Below are 21,076 nucleotides of genomic sequence, written 5' to 3' on the forward strand. Positions count from 1 at the left end.
CTTTTACAGTCTTTAAGACTTTACTGTAAGACTACTAGTACATGTACTAAACATGTACTTCTTATGACTATTTTATTTTATTTGACTTGTTTTCCAGTGAAAAAATATGCATTAACATGATCAATTTACAGATGTGTGGAGACAAGTGTGTTTTGTCTGCACTGCACTTTCGGATTTGTTTCATTTTCTTTAACTTTTTTTATACCTGAAACATATGCTTATTAAATATGCTTTCTGTAAATATGCAATATAAACTGTGCAATTTTTGACTAATAAAACTGGATTGACAACCATAAAGAAACAGACAGAAACACAAAACAACAACAAAACATTACAGGCCTTCAGTCTTTAATCACTGGGATTTAGCATTCATTATTAACCAGATTATTAAATATACATCGTTAGATAAATTATTTATGAGGTTGCTAACTCAATGGCAACTGTTGCGATCTGTGATTTAACTGCAAATCTGTTTCACAGAAAACACTTTTTTCTTGTACAATGTATATTTTTCCCTCCTGAATTTCTGGCCAAACTTGACAGACCAGGTAAATAAAAAAAATGTACCTGAGGGTGGGAACCACATGCATGTACAAATGTTAAATCTAGCTAATCTGACACGCACATTCCAGAAACTGGAATTCATGCTTAGATACATAAAGGAGGAGGCAGGGGCGGTCGGGTTACAGCGGCCAGACTGAAGCTACAGGATCTCCCGTTCACATGTTAACAGTCTATTCTATTCAGCACACCCTTCCCCTTTTCCATAGAAGCATTCCAGGACATTCCCTCTGTAATCTGTCAGTTGTTGCCTAGCAACAAGACCTAAGGGTTAAAGAGGGTGGAACTGTTCTCTCTGCTAAATGTCAAGTTTATAGTCTGCCTCAGCTTAAAGGCCCGTTCATACCAAGGATGATAACTATAACGATAAAGATTTCGTTTTAAAAATCGTTCAAAATGTAACAGAATAGCAGAGTCCACACCACAACTATAACAATAAGACACAGAGTAACAATATCTTTGGCATCACTTTCAGAGTTCTTTTTTTTTTCTAGCTGATGAACGATAAAAACATTTCCAGCCAATCAGAATGCATCCTGCTTTAAAGAGCTTGAGCATTCAAAGTGGCCGAGGACAAAACTGCATTGTGTGGAAGCTAATTTTTTTTTCTATAGGACCTGTTGAAAGGATCTATTCCTTTCAGGCCACCCAAAAATGACTTTATTAAATTTACTCACCCTTAAACCTTCGTAGGTGCATATGACTTCCTTCTTTCAGCCGAACACAATCGGAGATATAATAAATAATATCCTGGCTCTTCCAAGCTTTATAATGGCATAGAATAGTGCCTGACTTTTTGAAAAGCACATCCATCCATCATAAAAGTAAACCATACGACTCCAGTGGATTAATAAAGGCCATCTGAAGCCAAGCGATTTAAACCTTTATAAAGAGAGACCAGTTCCAGCGGAAGGGTGACCTCTGACTTGACGTATGACGTAGGCGTAGCGTAAGCTCAGGTGAGAATTGACGAACACGGAAGTGCAGAGGATAGAGCAAAACAAAATGCCGGTCATGAATTAGAAGTCGAGAAGTTTTAAAGAAAAATTACAAACCACATGAATGTCCTACGTTGGGTCAGAGGTCACCGGAACTGAACTCTCTCGTGAACGCAAGTATGGCCGTTGATGGAAGCCAGTGATTATAGTTTATAAAGGTTTAAATATGGATATTTTTCTTACAAAAACCCATCGGTTCGCTTTTGAAGGTCTTTATTAACCCACTGTAGTCGTATGGATTACTTTTATGATGGATGGATGTGCTTTTCAAAAACGTACTATTCAGTGCAATTACAAAGCTGGGAAGAGCCAGGATATTATTTAATATAACTCTGATTATGTTTGGCTGAAAGAAGAAAGTCATATATGAAGAGTTCAGATGCAAAAGCCTCTAAGTGCCATTTGAAATTTTCTAGAATGATCTTTTTTTATAAAGCTTGTATATTTAAGTAAAGTAATTTCACTTAAATGACAATTAATAGGTAATTTGCATTGCCATTTAAGTGAAATTATTGAACTTAAATATACGAGCTTGATGAAAATGATCATTCTAGAAGAAAATTTCAGATGGCACTTAGAGGCTTTTGCATCTGAACTCTTCAAATACACCTAGGATGGCCTGAGGATGAGTAAATTATAAATTTTCATTTTTGGGTGACGTATTCCTTTAACTCTTGACAATATCACAATAAAAGACATGTAAAGGAGAGTGGGGTAAGATGTGTCAGAGGGTAAGATGTGCAGCCCCCTTAATCTAGCAAACTGTAAAAAAAAACTTTTGTCATGCGATTGTATACACTATCGTTCAATAGTTTGGGGTGGGTACGATTTTTAAATGTTTTTGAAAGAAGCCATTTATGCTGCTCACCAAGGCTGCGTTTATTTGCAGCCTATTCAATTACAAACAACTCATTTGAAACTCAAGTTTTCCCGATTATTCAACCTCCCCCTTGACATGACTTTTTATAGAACTTATACTTCTATTGTCCTATGTTTTAGACATCTTGTAACAATACAATTTGTCAAATTAGTTTGATTTCAAACTTTGTTCTTAACCAGAGACAATTTAAGTGGCACAGCTTCGCTACCTCACACCTACGCATTGGTGCACTGTTTTGATAAGACACACTTTCCAACCATGACGTTTTAGACCTGTTTTCTTTTGGTAGCTAAGCAAGTTTGAACCTGCACAGTATTTAGAAGTTCAACCTTGGTGCATCCCAAACACAAACATATTGCATGGCAGAGATAGAAAATATGCTCTTGCATAGGCAGACTCACTAGATGTGTGGTCACCACAAAGAAAATCATGAACACCATTGCAGCCTCACGCTTGGCAATCAATTCCAATCAAGGATATGGGAAATGCTACCCATATCCTTGACGTCAAAGGCTATGCATCCAATCAAATCAAACTATGTATGTTGGTCCAAATTCCCCTGTCGTCCCCTTGACAAAAAATCATCAAGAACTGTGTAGAGGAAATAAAAAGATTAATTGCAATGCAGAGAGCTTCATTGATTATAATGGAAACATTTTCAGAAGTCCATAACTCTGCTCGCACAGGCAGTGAGCTCAAACATTGTAAAACTTGCAGTGACAGCTTCAGTGATTTAAATTGTCGGAGTGCTTGCTCTAGTATTGTTTTCTGCATATAATACATTCAAGATTTAGATAACGGGTTTGTTTATCATGCTGCTGGCAGGACAATGTTTATTAACTGGTTTACCTTTAAGAAACAGATTTTACATTGGACATCAAGTGGCAATCCAACATCATAAAAAAAAAATACCAGGCAACATGTTATATGTTTGGCAACAGTTCTGAGAAATTATTAGTGCACATCCTCTTGATGGAAATATATCACAACATTTATCAAGAGGTGCATCAATTTTTGGTCAAGATCTTGTACTGATACTTAGTCCAGCACTCTGTAAAGTGTCCTCCAGCACATCCCAAAGACTTTCAATGAATTTAAGATCTGGACTCAAATTCATGTGTGAAAATGATTCTTCATGCTCCATTCTTTCACAATTTGACATTGTCATCCTGGAATATGGCAATGAAGTGTCTTCCTACATGGTTGTTTAAGAATGAAAAGCCACACACTCCATCAATTAGGGTTAGAAGAACTGTTGGGAAATTAGGGATGCACCGATCGGTATCGGCTCCGATACTGCCATTTTTGGCGGATCGGGTATCGGTCAGACAAGGCCGATCCAAATCCGATATTGTGCGTATACTATTCAGTGTTATTGTTAAGCCCCACAAAAGGCACACAAACATTATAAAGCACCATAAGTTTTCGTGCACAATATTATAAGTCTTCTGAAGCCATTATATAGTATAATGTGAGATATAAATTAATATTTAAGTCGTTAAATTCAAGATCACGTAAACGTTTCCCTCAGCTGCGGCTGTCAATCATTCTTCATTCAGCACTCAAACAGCGCGTCGCGTTCGGTTACGACAGTTAACACGATGAAACTCTCTCCAAGATGATTCAATGTTACTATTATTATACTTGATCTGTAGATAAAGGTCTATGGTTTCGCATAAAACAACTTTATCTTGCTGGACTTTATTGCTGTACCTTAATCATGTTACTTGATCTGTAGATAAAGGTCTATGGTTTCGCATAAAACAACTTTATCTTGCTGGACTTTATTGCTGTACCTTAATCATGTTACTTTCTACCGGGTGTCTGTTAGATCACAACACTGGAGTACAGTCAGAGCACTATTTGTTCTTCACGCGCACAGTAACTGAAATTTAAAACTGTTAAAAGAAAATGCTGAATAGACTATTGCATAGATAGATACTGTATAATACACTACGCATCAATATGTATTTTCTTTGTGCTTTAAACTTTTCAATGCGGACTCGACGCGCTGCGCGCTGTGACTCGTGTTGCTTCAAGCGCATCATTCTGCGCTCGGGATGCGCATAAGCGCTCTGTGCCGCCCTGTATTGGAGCCTTTCATATCATAATACAGTGACGCAATGAAACATTATCAATAGCCGTTCTTGTTCTGTCCTATCTATTATGTTGCTACCTCATTAAACAGCTGTGCTATACATTTAAAAAATGTCTCAATTTTATAGTAATATATAAAATAATTGCTATTTTTGATTTTTATCTTGTTTTTCATTAATGTATTTTACAATACAAAGAGCAATGTGTAAAGTTTTACCAGATTTAGTGTTACACTTATTGTCTCTAATTTGTTCCCCACTAAACATTTTTTTTTTTCACAAAATGTTCAGATTTTATACAATTATTGTGCACTCGTGATTTTTCTAGACTAAATTTTACTGCTGAATTATCCACTAATCTAGTTTATAATAGCATTTATGTCAGATTATGATCATATATTTTTTGTTGTTGTTTTTCTTTTTTTCAGTTCTTATTATCAGTTCAACACAGAGTTATAGAAATTCTACTTGATTAAAAAAAAAACTGCGCTGGTATCGGTACAGATCGGTATCGGCCGATACTCAGAATTTTTGGTATCGGATCGGTTCTGAAAAAATGGTATCGTTGCATCCCTAATAGAAATATAATAATCACTGCAGTGATGTTACAATTAGTGTTATCACGGTACCAAAATTTCAGTATTCGTTACCAATACCAGTGAAAATACATGGTTCTTGGTACCAATTCCTTAAACCTGCTAAGAGTTATCCAGCCAAGAATGAGCCTAGAACTGCTTTTCTGATGGACTGATATTAATGACATAAATAGGGATGCACCGATCCTGATAACAGTATTTGGGTGTCGGTCCGATATTGTGCTCGTAAAACTACCCCGATACAACCGCACCCTATACCACTTTAGGGGCCGTTCACATATCATGTTTGTTGCATGTACAAATTTGTTATTTCAATTGTAGGCTATGCCGCGGCGAGATGAAAATCTCAACAGGTCATGTTACAAAAACCAACCGATCAGCTTCGGCCTTTCCGTAACAACATCGAAAACTTGGCCGAACAGCTGATCATAGCTGTACAGGGCGGCTTTTTATTTCTCATCTCCATAAATATATCTAGTAGTAAAGCTAATGCACGGGCTAGAAATAAATAAATTATTTGCTGATACTTCCTCATCATCATGGAGAGCGTAGTTCGCACCGCTTTCTCCTTCTTTCCACAAGCGCTTGCTCTCCCGTGGCGTCTGTAGTTGCTATGTAACCATGAACAAAGGCGTGCCGCGCCGCTTCTATTATGAGCGCGCATGCCGCACGCCTACATTTGAAATAACGAATTTGCACGCACAAAAAACGCGCCGTGTGAACGGCCCATTATGGCAACGTGACATTAGCCTAATCCAAAATATTTCCATATGTGACTCTTTCCTCCTTCCTTGTCAACGAGTGGATTCAGAGCCACCGCATTAGCAGCGACGCCGGTCGACATGTCTCAGTGTTTTTATGAAGAGGATGCAACTGTGTACCTTTCGGACAGCACTTAACCCGGTACTTCGGTACCACCGGTACTTAAGAAAAGCTGGTACCGTAACGGTTTAATTTTTTTAGTACCGACTTGGTACCGAAGTACCTGGGGCCTCATTTATAAACGTTGCGTACGCCGCTCTCTACGCAATAATTGGTATTTATAAAAAGCAAACTTGACGGAAAAATGTGCGGTCCTTCACGCAAACTCTGACCCAGGCGTACACACAAAAGATTACAACAGAAATGCAAATTAACACATATTTGCAAAAAGAAAAGTGAAATATGTTCTGCAATAATATTGGCATGTTATGCAATTCATCCTCAAAACACATCTGTAGCTTGTCAGATGCAATCAAATGGATGGTAATAAAATGCCATGATGCCATCCCACAATGGCTGATCTTGCGCTCTTAGAAGATGTGGCAAATGGAAGAAAAAAAAAAAAACGCTTTTTTGCATCGACTTTGATGTCCGACCATTTCTTTTTTATTTCGGCCACGGTCCGAGGTTGTGAGGCTACAGCATTAACGGCGTCTGCAACCTTTTGCCACTCAAGTGCCTTTTTGGCATTAATAATGCCCACACTGTGCCCTCCAAACAACATTTTACTCCTCTTTTCCACCTCACCAACGATAATTTCTACTTCACATTGAGTGAAGTTACGTTTCTTGGTTTTCCTCTCTGTGTTTGCTATGATTTCGCAATCGATGAATATTAACTTGTGGGCGTTTCACTGACTATTTATGGGCAACTATGGGCGTGACATGAAGCCGCAAAAGCTGCGCTACATTTAGAATTGATTGTGATTTATTAAGGGAAAACTGCGTAGAAACGTGCGCACGGTTTTATAAATCCGAATATTTCTGTGCATACGCACGTCCTATGTTTCATCCGTACGCCACTTCTGACGCAAATCCTACGCAAAGTTTTATAAATGAGGCCCCAGGTCTTTTGACAACGCTAGTTCCAATCATAGACTCTTAAACATGAGCCTATTTAAATTCAAACAGCGACTCAATAGTGTACGTCACAATAGGGAAGAAAAGACTAGCTTCTGTTTCATGCTGACTTTAAACTCAGCTTTGAAATTTATTGAGAACCCCTAACTTTAGGGTTAGGGGTTTGTTAAAATGCCTTGTGATGCTTGTCCTAGCAATCACTACCAATAAAAGGAATTACAGACAGTGTATGTACACAGCATACAAATGGCAAAAATAGGACTTCACACACATTCATTATGGAATCTCTTAAATCCCACAGCTACATGCATCTTAATTAGAGTCAAGGTCCTTATTAATTATATCTTTGTGTTCAATTATTGCCCTCCAGTCATTACAGCTGTGTGATTACAGAAGAATCATGCAGTCAGTGATGACAGGGTTCTGTAGCAAAGGCCTGCTATCAGTTTGTCTGTCCCTTAAAAAACTCACCAAGCAACCTCAGTGTCCATGCAGTAACTATCATAACATTTCCAAACATTGCATTCAGTGTCCCATTAGTTGTGCACATTTATTTATAATGTTACTGTAAACTAAATGTTACTGTTTACTTCATAGTTATTGTCTGTCTAGTGGCAATATTTAAAAGCTTCATTAGACAAACGAGTGAACAAAACAAACTGAAGAAGTGACCGTAACAAGAGACTTCATGGAATGGCAAACACAAAAACAATGATAATTTATTTGTTTTGTTTTTTTTGCAGCCTAATGTTTATGATTATCCAACCTTTTTGGTTTTCAGCTTGCACACATTTTTACTAATGGATCATTTACATATCAGACAGCTTTTTACTCCACTCAAAGTATATGCATATTTTTAAACCCTAAACTTGCATATAAATGATAAGAATTGGATTGATAACAGAAATGTATGTCAATGACAGCAACTGTTCTTTTTTCAAACACCACATTTTGGCACTGTTCCAGGTTGTTCATGACTGTGTAATTTAATACGAACCTGGGTTTATAGATTTACATACACGCAGGTGCACATCAAGTACATGTTTTGCAGTGGTAGAAAGATCAATGATTTTAATGATTGAATTGATGTGCTAGCATTATTAAAAAGCATTGTATTTGACTGCAGCTGTAACAAAGGCATAAATATAAGCTTTATGCCAAGCATGTCTTGGTTCATTGAACCGTAGCCTTCACTTCAACCTCGTGTTTGCTCTCTTTCTCTCTTCACTTCAGTCTGCAAGTATTTGCCAGTAAAATTAAATGGTAAAAATAGCTGTTGTGCTGGTCTCAAACACATCCCTTTGTTACTAGAAGCAGGTCATGGATACACAGCTCTGGCCTCCTCTCTTACATTCTATTTTTTACTCTCACCAAATGCAAATGCTTACACAAAAAATAAAAAAATATATTTTATTATTATGTATGAGAGATGGGACGTGAATCTTTACCTGTTAGTATTTGCATTATGAATTTAAAGAACCCATGAAATCACTAGACGAACGTTGTTTTCTCTCCTTAGTGGATGCATATCCCAACAAAGTGAATTTTTAGGAGTACACTATTATATGAATGAAGCTAACAGACATAGACCAAACGCAACAACAGATTTTCATTTCATAGTGTCTTTAAAAATCAACTAAATGCCCACATGAATGACTAAATTATTACAATGATTCTTGCATGAATACAGAAATGTAATGTTGGCACAAGGGAAAGTGCAGGCTGTTCTGTCTCACTCTGTTCAATCTGCACATGTGCGTAGAGAGAACATTAACAAGATAAGGCCAGATCTATTATTTGTTTAATCAATCTTTATTTCTTTTACAGTTGCATTAATCTGTGTGTGTATGTGTTTGTATGTGTGTCCACAAAGTAAATGATCAACATTAACTGTTAACATACCACTGCATCAGCAACGGTTCTGGATGGACTATGCAATACAGCAATTATTTAAAATTGGTATCATGCCAATAATATACTTTTAAAAAATGGCATGAGATGACGTAAAACAGATCAAGATTTAATGTTGGCAAGCTTTCGTGATGATGCCAGAGTGATGAACTATTAGAAAATTAAGGAATGACTTTGCCCGAGAAAAAACAAACAAACAAATTCAGCACAGTACTCAACATTAGAGACTGCAAAGATACAGAGCCATGGAAGAGAGATGTCTCTAAGTGTGATAAAATATGCTAATTAATTCCATAAATTTAGAATTTGTTGGAGACCATGTGGAGGCAGGAAACATGGGAACAAGGCGTTATCTCCGCAGACAAGCCAAGCAGGCCATTTGTACAGAACTCATTGTGCTAAAACACACAGATGACAATTTCAGTGTATTAATTGTGGTGTAATGTTTAATATAACAGTCACTACTGAGATCTATCTGAGCTGATTTTTACTGATCATCATAGAATTTAAACATTTAAAATTGAGCAATATTTTTTTTTTACTTTGATCAAAGTAGATTTTAACTGAATGATTTGCTGAAAATACACACTTTCATACAACAAATGGAGAAAATCCACAGCAGGATTTCCAGGTTTCCTTTTTTTTCCCGACAGATGTGTGCAGGGGGTGGGGTATCTTGATTCATTAATTACCTTGAAACTAATTGCCAAGTCCACATGTAATTGAATCATATTTGATTGGTCTAAATCATCTGTATCTTGCTTTTTTAGTTTCACCTGTGGCAGACAAAGCAGTTCATTACATCTTAGTAGCTGGTGTTTGTTGTGTGGCTGAAGTAAGTTTGTGTCATTTTAATGCTTTTTAGCTGATTTAAGTAAGAAATGTTCATGATTGTAAAATGTGTGACAACTAGCCCCAGTTTCCGCTATTATGTATTCGCTGTCTTAGTAAGCAACACTGTAATCTAGTAATTGTGGATGATGCGTTTTTAACAGCCCATTAATGAACTGAGTAGGAGGCGAAGTGTTCAGGATAATGCTGCCAAATGCCATTATAATGGCAGTTTGTGCTTTGACATTCATGGCAACACTGCCTGAATATTGTATTTCTGAATATTCACATAGGGATGTTAACACCAAGGGCTATACTCAATGACACCAAGTAAAGAGCAAAAGTTCAATTAAATTACGCATGGTTTTCTCTAGCAGCAGTTTTGTGTGTAATTGTGCAATAACTTTTGCAGCTAAAACGTTAAGGTAAGTGCCTATACAGAAACAAACTATATAAGCATATAAGCTGAGACAACCACATCTCATGAGAAAATATAACTATTTCTGCTTGAATTTGTAGTTCATATGTTGTGATTTGTACAAAAATAAGGGTCCACCACTAAACTTAACCTTCAGATTGTACTGAAACGTATGGGTGAAATTGTACGAATTTATAGGAATTGGCCAGAACGTAAAACGTATAAGTATGTGCTGTCTGTGACAACTAGCCATGGTCTCCCCTGCCAGAGTTCAACAGCACCAACTGTCACTAGTCATCTCTTCAACCCACCACTAGAAATAAAAAAAAGCTTCTCTGTATTTCTTCCTCAAACACACGCAAATGAATTGAAAGGACCATGAACTCATGTTTGCAACACTGCTAGCGTTAAAAGGAAATTAGTTATCATGTAACAGAGCATAAACAGTTGCAGACATTGAAAATGTAGAAGACTCAAATTTCTCTAGGGGGCCAAAGAGTCTTACCTTGACACTGGAAACCTTGCTTGCCGAAACCCCTGCAAAAGAGGCGAGACTGTGTGAGAAATTACAGCACAGAAAGCAAATCTGGACGCATTCCTCTGCGCGCAGCAGCGAGACGCGCAGGCGCGCGACATATTCCGCAAAATCCATCTCTAAGGATGATGATGGTGATGATGGCTTAATCATAGCGCGAGGAATTTCATTCTCGTGATAGACACTTTAACATGTTTCCTTAATGAAGAGAAGAGCTTAAATAAATGTGCTATAAATGACCCAAATGCGTAAACATACAAATGCATATAAATATCTTGAAGAGGTGCAGCAGTGCGTTGGACTCGTTGCGCGAAGCGCTTGTCTTTTCCGTCGGCGTCTTTGTTCAGTGTTGACACCACTGCGGATGTCTGAGAGTGTTCAAACGTTTTAGTGTTTTTCCTCTCACGAGCATCAAGTGAGTCACCTGTGCCCTTCGCAGCCGTGTATATACAACAACCCCTCAACGTCCTCCAATACTCACCAGATAAAGTCGGTGCAGTGGCTGCAGAAGGTCGGCTGCTTGAAGAAGCGAGCGATGAACTTGTGGTTCTTCACTTCGTGCACGTTCTTCTGCCTCAGTGCGCCCTGCCTGGCGAAGCCTCGCGCGGCCCCCTCGCCCTCGACAGCCGCTGGGTCGGCCATGATGGGGACGGAATGGATGTAGTGGGTAGAAATCTCCTCGACTTGTAGCCTGTGCCGTTGAGGTTGAACGGGGTCTTTCTCGGCTTGCGCTTCGCTTCCCGGTTGGTCGGCGCGCGCGCGCACACGCCTGCCTCTCCCCAGCTGACTGTTGTGGTGGTGGAGCGCGCGGGTAGCGGTGCTTCAGAGAGACTGTAACCACGCCCCCCTTCGTACGGCCTTTTTGAATGACTATTGCGGTTGAGAGACACATTTGACAAACCCGTTTAAAAATCACTTCCAAGGAAACTCATTCATTGTTTGTTCGTGATCTATCGAGTGCCAGACGCACAGCACTTGTTGATGTGGCGCATTGAAAACATTTATCATGGCAACCGTAGTTTCTGCCAAAATGCTTAAATAATAATATTGACATTAATATTTGTAACTAGGCTACTGAATTGGAATTGTGGTGACACGAGGTTTCTGGAAAGCTTTGTACGCTCACTGAAGGAGTTCCCATAAATGAGCAATAAATGGTTCTATATTAAAACTTATATTATGCAGTATACTTTAGTTGAAAGTGTCATGTGTCGTGTTACCCTAATTGTGTGGGTAAATACGCAATTGTGCTAAACTTTCAGTAAACTTGAAGAATTTTCAGCTGCCAGTTCTTCACATTAAATTTTTATCCAGTGTAGCCTACAATAAAAACAATAGTATTTTGGCAGAAACCTTTTACAAAATGTTTAAGCATTCATGTAGAACAACCCTGAGGTCATGGGTTCGATTCCCAGCGAATGCATGAACTGATAATTTGTATACAAATATACATATAAATATTTGAGTGCATGTTAGGTCTGGCAGATGGCGGCTAATAGACTATATCCCATATTGTGCAGTCTTTGTGGGTTCAACAGAAGTACATGTGAAAGTAATGACTCTCCCAGTCTGGCTAACCATGACATTTTAATTTTTAATTTAAATGTTTTTTTTTTTATATATGGAAAAACTTTTGTGAATGTTTTATCAAATTTAACATAAGCCATGGGAAATTTAGTTCTAGTTCACCTTCTAGTTCAGGTGACACAGTAATGTAATTTATTAACGTTCATTAACACAATAATTCCAGTTAAACACAATTTCAGTTTTAGATAATATGTGGAATACTTAAGAACTCAATTCAGCGTATATATATTTGGTGCCTCAGGGACCTTTTCCCTCATGATGGACTCACTGGAGGACATTCTTTAAACTTCTTGCAGGAACTTAAGGATTCAATTGTGCGTGAAGCTTCTGAAGTCATGATGAAATCTTAGGAAACCTTATAAGTTATTCAAAGATAGTCTGGTTTGAAATGGTTAAGTGTAGCAATCTGATGAGCCCCAAAAGGCATCTCATGTATCTTTTCTTTTTAACTGTGTTATGTAAGTGAGACAGGTTTTCTGAGAACTTCTGGCACTCAAACCAGTATAATCTGTTTAAAATAATACAAGCTTTGTGCCTGTTTATGCAAATCACCTCATAATGTGCAGAAGAGGTGGTAACTCGACTTAGTTTCTAAGGAAGACTATTTTCATGCCTGAGCACATTTGGTCTTAATTTGTTTTTTAAACTGATGGCTTAGTAGTTTTTCAGGCCAAGTATGTTATGTTCACTTGAATAAGTTCTTTCTGAAGGAGTAGCACTTATATAAGAATATAATTGTTTGTTTCGCTTTCCAGCATTTGAAGCAAACATTGTGGTTGAAGCCGTGAGAAGAAGAGATTCAATACATTGATCGTGACAGACACAAAAAAATCTGATCAGTCTCTTGATGGCGGGGTTTTTTCCCCCACAATACCTGTAGTAGATTAATTTTTGTTCCCCAAAGAACCTTTCAGTGAACAGTTCTTAAAATAAACATTTTTCTTAGTTTGAAGAACATTTTAAAAATCTAAAGGACACTTTCCCACTATAAAGAACTTTTGTGGAATGGAAAGGTTCATGGATGTTAAAGGTTCTTCATGGGCCCATAAATGCCAACAATAAAGAACCTATATTTTTATTGTAGTGCATGGTCTATGATCTATAACCAATTCCATCCCTAGTGGTGACTAATGAATAAGATTTCAGTTCGCCATTATGCCCTTGAGACACTTAACCCCAGGGACCATCAATGGGACTGTCCACGCAATTATTGTTCAAGAGCAAAGCATAAAATGACTGAATGAGGAACAGCTGAGACCTTCCACTTGTTCTTTCACTGTTGCAACAAGTTCCCCTTTCCATTGACTTTAACAACATAAGAGATTAATCCTTAAAAGGAGACAAATTCCATCCAGAAGTTGACCCAGATGTCTGCAAATGAATTAATGTATATGGGTGACCGGGGCTAGTTGTCACACTGAGAAGTGTTTATAAATCTAAATTGTACACAGAAATTGATATAAGAAATTTTCACTAGAGTGAAATGTGTGAAAATAAAAATGACAACCTGCCGTGATCTGATGGAATTTGATTCTTCGCTGGGTCTTGAGTCAGTTGCTGACCAATGAACTTACTGTATCATACGCTTACTAATTCACACAAAAGATCTCCTCAATGAGACTTTTCTTCACATCATCCAACCTGATTTTAATGGCATACAAGTAAAGACTTGCAAATACTTCTGGAGCCAAGTAATAAAATTCTCACGCAGTCTGTTCACTAATATCTCGCTGATGAACCCGCTGAAGGGTCACGGGTGAGTTTAATGATAAGGACACCGACTGTGATCACATTATTTAAACATGCAATATTTAGTCAAAGGGTACAGTTCTTTGACAACACTAATATGTATGACCCTCACCAATCACCAAAACCTTTTTCTTTGAATCACTTGAATTGGCAACAAAAGCATTTGATACAGTCATCCGCCATCTGCTGAGCTCCACACTGGTACAAGATGGAGATCTTGTGATTTACACTTCCAAATCATTGCACAAATTTACTTTGGTTTGGGTTTCATTCTGAGATTAAGCAGATTTTTTTGTGAGAACATCAGAGAAATAGTGAAATAACAGGTGAAACAAACACTCTGATCTGGTCTTTATCACCTCACCAGGATTTTCACTGATCAGAGACAGTATGAGTTCTCAGATAGCAATTAGTTCCTTCAAATTGTAAACTCTATCTTAAATGACAAATCTTAAAACATCCAACAGGTGGCGACAAAAACCGTGAAATAGTATGTAAAAGCTGTCATTTTTAATAGTAAATCATGAGACTTCCTGAAAAAGAGATCTGAAAACCGGATTGTTCAATATAAGAAATCTAAAAAAAAGCAATAATTTACCCTTAAAAGCAATGACTGGACCGTTTAAATACTGCTTGATTTCAGAACTCTTTATGGCAATTTACTTGAATTAACGTTTTGTTATGTAATTTTTATTTCAGTAGGCTACATATACAGAAATATCTTAAAGGAACCACTAATAAAAAATGTTTTATCCATAACCTACACTCATTTGATAGAATGTTATTTAGCAGCTTTAAATATAAATGATTTATCAATATACCAGTAAATAGTTTATTTGAAAATATCATATTTACATCAAGATTTCCAGAAAAGTTTTTGTAAAATGGCATAAAACCAAGAATCTGTGATTCGTTAATTCTCTTGATCCTTTTATTTAACTGAAAAAGGTACAAATATTTTCACTGACCAACTTCATTGTATTTTGCTTAACAAATTTTGATGGTTCCAACGCTCCAAAAAGTTGGGACAGAGGCAAAATAAAAGTGAAAAGATTATAGAATATCCAAGTTAAACAGTTTTGAAGCAGTCCAAGCAGGTGTATTGGTAATAGGTAAGGGTGTCGTGTGTGGGTATAAAAGGAGCATCTACTGAAGACTCAGAGATTGGTCATGGCTCATTACTTTGTGCTAAATTTCATGAGAGAATTGTCAAACTATTCAAAAATCATATTTCTCAATGTAAGATTGCAAAGTATTTAGGTTTTTGCCATCTACTGTGCATAATATTGTGAAAAGATTCAGGGAATCTGGAGAAATATCAGGCTGTGTAAGGCAAGGCAGGAGATCTCTGTTAAGTGTGTGACCTTTGAGACCTCAGATGGCATTACATGAGAAACCGTCATGCTACTCTGTTAAATAGCCACAAGCTCATCTCAGATGGTCCAAAAGACAGTGCAGATGTGTGCTGTGGTCAGTTGAGTCCATGTTTCAGCTTGTTTTTGGGAAAAAGACAAGTTCTCAGTCCCAAAGACGAAAGGGACCATCTAGATTTTCATCAGCGACAGCTGTAAAATCAAACATCGGTCATGGGGGCGCATCAGTGGAAACAGCATGGGTGGCTTGCTTATGTGTGAAGGTAAACCATTGATATGGAGGAGTATATTGGGACTGTAGAGACTTGGACTGCTATTAAGATAACATCTTTCCTGGGAAGAAAGACAATGCCAGGCCTCATTCTGCACGTGCTACAACAGAGTGGTGCTTGATTGACTGCCTGTAGTTCAGATCTGTCTCCTATTGATAATGCATGGCCCATCATGAAGAGGAGAATCAGACAACAATGACCACAGATAGATAGATGTATCAGGCGAGAATGAGCAAACATTCCTTTTTGCAAAACTCTAACAATTAGTATCCTCAATTCCCAAACTATTAAAAAATGTAATTAAAAGAAAAGGTGATGTGACACAGTGGTAAACATGCCTCTGTCTCAATTTGTTTAGAGTGTGTTGCAGCCGTCAAAATGTTTACAGAATAGCCTACAATTAAATTGGTCAGTGAAAACATTGGAAATCTTCCTCAGTTAAATAAAGGTTAGAGAATTAACAAATCAGAGAATATTGATTTGAATAAAATGAAATCATCAGAAGAAAAAAGGTTTAGTATTTGATTTTACAACAGTTCATTTTTGCTAGTTTCACTGCAAAGGCTCACTGTCACATATATTAGCATATTATTCAATCTAAAATTATTTACTTAAGTAACAGAAAATTGCTGAAATGATACTGGAGATCAACAGTTAGTCATTATAGGTAATTAAATAACATTTAGATAACAGCCCATTGTCAAAGTTCACGTTACACAAACATATTCAACTGATAACACATGGCCTTATAAACTTCCCAAATGTTATTTTACATTATACATCAGTTCTATTTTTAGTTTCTAATTCGAATTTCTACTCAACTTCACATTTTCATTTACAATTTTTAAATGTCACTTTTTCCATCTAATATTTATATTTTATTTCAGCTTCATTTCAATTAATCGTTTTAGTTACAATAACAACAATGTATACAGTAGGCCTGCAAATAAAAAATAAATCTGAAAATGCATCATAGAGACATTACGTTTTGGTAGTTAGCCAGTTTTATTAGTCATTGGACCAGTTTTGGGCTGGTTTTGAGCGGGCTGTATTTGTCACACAAACCTGGCAAGCTTTCATGAGGCGTCAACATTCATCTCTCTGAAGGGCGGCTCTCAGATTGCTCCAGAACTCGCCTCTCTTTTCCTCATCCTCGGGCCACTCCAGATACGTCCTGGAGTTCATAATCTTCCGCAGCTTGCAGAAGCGCTTGGGGATGGTCTCCTTCTTGATTGGCTCTAGAAGTACTAGGACAGCGGAGTCATTGTGCTCATCGACTATGCGGAAATGTGAGAAGTCCAGTTCGTAACGACACCATTCGCTGGTAACAAAGTGCTCAGATAGAACAAAGAGAGTGCGATGGCTCTTCTCAATCGAGTCGATGATGTTGTCCACGATCCAGCGGCCCGGCCGGAAGTCCCGTTTGTGCAAACACAGGGCGAACGAAGGCTGAGCGCTCTCCAGCTCTGGAACGAGGATCTCCTCGACCCACTCAGCGTCATGTTGACTGTAGGATACAAAAGCGTCATAGCGGAGCTCTTCGGACAGTCGACCAACTGCAGGTTTTCGTTTGGCTTGTATCCATGCTTTAGTCATCTGCAGGTACCATACAACGTGAAGCTTATGGCAGGTGACAACAATAAGTCCAAGCACTATGATGATCACAGAACAAAGCACTGAGACAGCAGGGATCATATAACACTCGAAGATTGACAATCTGACACTTTCAATGGCATAACCTCTGAGAGTGAATGGAGTGTCGCACACATAATTGCAACGACCATCTCGAAGTGTGATGAAATGGCCAACATCTTGATTGAAGAAAGATACAAACTCGCAGGAGCACACAAAATTGTTGTCACTCGCCTCCAAGTATTGCAGGTTTTGAAACCTCCTCAAAGAGCTCCCATTGAACATGCGCAAGGCGTTCCTTTGGATAAGCAGCGTATGGAGCCTCGGAAGTAATTCCCCCTGTGGTAGTTTCACAAATCGGTTGCCTGTCAATATAAGTGTAGTAAGTTGAGGAAATCTTAGGTTGAAAACCATCAGATCATTTTCGCTGAGATCCAGAACCGTCAAGGTAGAAGGCAGGCAAGCAGTCATCGTACGTAGCTTTGTGCTGGAAAGGTTCAGAAACCTGAGAGTCGCTGGCCAGCTACACTTTTCTGGCATGGAAACAAAACTATTATGACTTAAGTCCAAATATATGAGCCTCTTAAGATTAGTTGCCAACCGAGACATCAGACCAAGAGATTTTAATACGTTCTGGCTCACATTTAGGGTGTTGAGGTTTTGATATGCGCCAAAACCTGTAAATAAGGTCGGTTCGATTGTCAGGTCTGACAGGAGATTTTGACTAAGGTCCAAGTATTCAAGCTTTTTCAACAAAAAAGTAGTTTCCCGAGGAATGACAAACACTGTGCTGTTGATCACAGACACCTTATGGAGATGTATCAGGAGAAATCCCAACTGGGTCATGCTACTAAACCTAAAGAACCCTTGGATGTCAAGATTACATATGTAGACAGTATGCAAGTCTTCATAATGTGTGTACGAAGCATTCTGCCACCACCCATTACCAACTAAATGTACATCTTTGAGACCAAAATAAGACAAATGAGAACCATCCATGACCTGCAAAAAAGAGGTGATCGCTTCATCGTTTGTTTTGCTATTTTGGAAACTCAAGCTTTTAGTCCCACCTTCTCTCGCCGCTTTGAAGGGTTCTGTTGAAGTGCTCGTTCTGAGTGTGACATCTTTGATGGTCAGAAGAGTTTCAGGGTGGGAGACATCTTGAAGAACCTTAGAGACAAGTTCTGGATCGTTCTGAAAGAGATTCTGAAGGCTCAAAGAGACTAAACCGATGGGACGGGCTGCTTTCAAGCTCCCACTCTCATACGATCTCAGGTTACTGCCAATAAATGTCATCTCCTCCAGATGAGTGAGCCCTTCTAAGCCATTCTTGTGTACCTTCCTCAGCGATGGACTACCAAATCGCAGCGTCCTCAAGTTAATGAGAGACTGGAAGATGGAAGCAGGTCCCAAGGTGGAGTATGGGTTTCCTACAAGGTTCAATTGCTGAAGAGATTTTAGCTCATGGAACCAAGACGAAAACAGTTTTTTCAGGTTGTTTAAGGACAGATCAAGAACTTTCAGATTACGTTGAGATTTGAATGCCTCCTTGTGTATAAACCTGAGCTTGTTCTTATGCAAGTTTAGGGTTTTCAGCGCAATATAAGGGCTGAGATCATTGATGTCAATTGACATAATTTGATTGAAAGACAGGTCAAGGCCAAGAGCATTCGCTGGAACCTTTGGGACCTGTTGGAGTTGATTTGAGGAGCAATTGCAAAAATAATTCTGATCACATTTACATGTCCTGGAGTACTCAAAGACTTGAGCCAAAATCAACATAAAAAATATCATGGACTCCTTCACACCCAAGAGTCTCATCCTGTAAAAAGAAAAAGATAAAAAAATATATATACTTTTATTCGGTAAGGATGCATTAAATTGATCAGAAGTGATAGTGAAGACTTTTGCATCACTTTTACAAAATTCTATTTCAAATAAATGCTGTACTTTTGACTTTCTTATCATCAAAGAATCCTGAAAAAGACGTATAATTCAGCGAATACAAGAACAGAAAAACAGAAGTTCTTCATTTCCAAAATAGTCAGTCAATCAATGCACTCTCTTTATATCTATCTAACCTCTATATATAGTACAATCGCAAGCTGACGTTTGCAGTCGAATATTAAAGTGTTTCGAGTTCTGCATATACCAAGACAGAAAAAATTGAAAAAATTACCTGACTGCTATTATTGTGTCTGCTCCTCTTCTGTATGCAAACTGCAGTTTGGCAGTAGTCATAATAAAGGAAAACAAACAGAATTCAAACATGCAAACATAGTGTGAGTCACAGGAGGTAGTGAAACTGAATAGCCTGATTGAAACTTACAAAATCATTTCTCTTTTTTCAGCAGCATTATTTTAGGGAACCATCCCTATACAGACCAGTCTCAGAGCATGTGTATACTATATTTACATGCTGCACATGTAGGTGTAGTTGGGTAATAATTTTTCAGAATGTCTTACACAGCTTTTATTCAAATAGTTTTTTGTAAAACTATTTCAGACATGTTTTTATGTTCACTTTAATAAACACTGCATTAGAATTAAGGATACAAAAAGAGGAAGTTAGCCTTTTCATGCAAGGCATGACTTTAACTTTACCGCTATAAGCATCACTTCACATCTCTTGTGGTTATTGCAGGACACACCCAGTGCTCCAAATAGCAGCTTTAACAACAGTCGATTGTGTGAAATAAAAATGAGTCAAGCCAAAAATGGCAAAATATTTTGTGGTCTTTTACTGGTGTCAACCATTTTAAATCACAAATCACTGGTCAGGAAATTAGCAAAAGTTGCACAAATACTGTAGATAAAGTAACTTGGCACGGAATAACCTTTCCCAACTTGCAGACAGCTTTTTACTGGAAGAAGAGTCAGTTGTTCCTCTCAAAATGAATGGCTTCAGACAGTTCATGAGTAGTTGAGAAATGTCTCCCAGTTTTTTAATGTGAGACCAAAATATTCAAGATATGGTTCAAATCTGGACTCTGACCAGGCCAAAACATGAGCCTGATGGATTTGTTCTCAAACCATGTCTTGGTTTTTGCAAGTTTGGGCAGGAGAAATGTCTTGTTGAAAAATAACATCCGATCATTTCTCTTCAGATAACAACTTTTCATTTGTGGGAAGCAAGCCATTCTGCAAAATTCTCCTATTCTCCAAAGCATTAAATGACTTTTCACAGTGAAGTAGTTCACCAATACCAGCAGCGTAAAAGGCTCCCCACACAATGACACCTCTTCCTTCATGCTTCCCCTTACGAAAAAGAAGTTTATCCAAGTGTGCTATTAGTATACTTCTTTTAAACTAAAAATAAGTATACTCTCAGTCTACTTTTTATGTACTTCTCAGAAAAATACGTTGTTCTTCTCAGAAATATACTTAAAATACTGACAGAAAAGTCTTAGTATATTTGGATTATATGACTATCATTTTTTGATCGAGATATATTTAAAAGTATAATTAAGTATTCTGTATACTTGGCTTGTAGTTGTGTTTACTCTTTTGATTGAGTAGCCTATTAAATACTTTTTCACATAGTTTTACATAAACTTACATTGTTTGAAAATATTGATTTATAAAGAAAACAGGTATTTTCCTAATCCTGATGAGAATTCTTGTGTAGGCTAGTCCACTGGTACTGTACATACTGTAGGAATTTACTTCAAATCTACTTTACTCTTTCCCCGCCATTGACTGAATTTTCCAGCTTTCAGTGTTTTCACTGTTGTACAGCGCTATACGCAGTACAGGATCTCCGGATCAAACGCAGGTGAAGAAGAAGCTGAAACAA

The 21,076-nt window shown here is 37.8% G+C and overlaps 2 protein-coding genes across 3 annotated transcripts in view; both read right to left on the reverse strand.

Moving 5' to 3' along the window:
- Nucleotides 1-11,495, reverse strand: part of prkcba (protein kinase C, beta a) — a 38,803-nt gene extending 27,308 nt beyond the window's left edge. Inside the window, exons 1-2 of one of the 2 annotated variants that reach the window (XM_084091505.1) lie at nucleotides 11,149-11,473; nucleotides 10,638-10,669 (exon numbers count right to left, since the gene is read on the reverse strand). In XM_084091505.1, coding sequence (XP_083947631.1) covers nucleotides 10,638-10,669; nucleotides 11,149-11,309 — 193 coding nt within the window. In that variant the 5' untranslated portion in view covers nucleotides 11,310-11,473. Of the gene's footprint in view, nucleotides 1-10,637; nucleotides 10,670-11,148 lie in introns of both variants that reach the window. The other variant, XM_084091504.1, reaches the window with a different exon arrangement.
- A 2,380-nt stretch (nucleotides 11,496-13,875) lies between these two features.
- Nucleotides 13,876-19,613, reverse strand: tlr2 (toll-like receptor 2). Its single transcript, XM_084097486.1, has 2 exons — nucleotides 19,460-19,613; nucleotides 13,876-19,102 (listed from the first exon to the last, which is right to left on the reverse strand). Exons 1-2 carry the CDS (start codon nucleotides 19,549-19,551, stop codon nucleotides 16,735-16,737), a joined length of 2,460 nt encoding a protein of 819 aa, XP_083953612.1. The 5' UTR covers nucleotides 19,552-19,613; the 3' UTR covers nucleotides 13,876-16,734.
- Between the last annotated feature and the right edge of the window lie 1,463 nt (nucleotides 19,614-21,076).

Source organism: Abramis brama, assembly GCF_963993115.1.
Source record: "Abramis brama genome assembly, chromosome: 2".
Classification (NCBI taxonomy): Eukaryota; Metazoa; Chordata; class Actinopteri; order Cypriniformes; family Leuciscidae; genus Abramis; species Abramis brama.

Excerpts from the sequence above, each read along its gene's own strand:
- tlr2 (XM_084097486.1), bottom strand. The coding sequence starts at position 19,551 with ATGTTTGAATTCTGTTTGTTTTCCTTTATTATGACTACTGCCAAACTG. Across the intron at positions 19,103-19,459 it reads GACACAATAATAGCAGTCAG|GATGAGACTCTTGGGTGTGA; the intron begins GTAATTTTTTCA and ends TTCTTTTTACAG.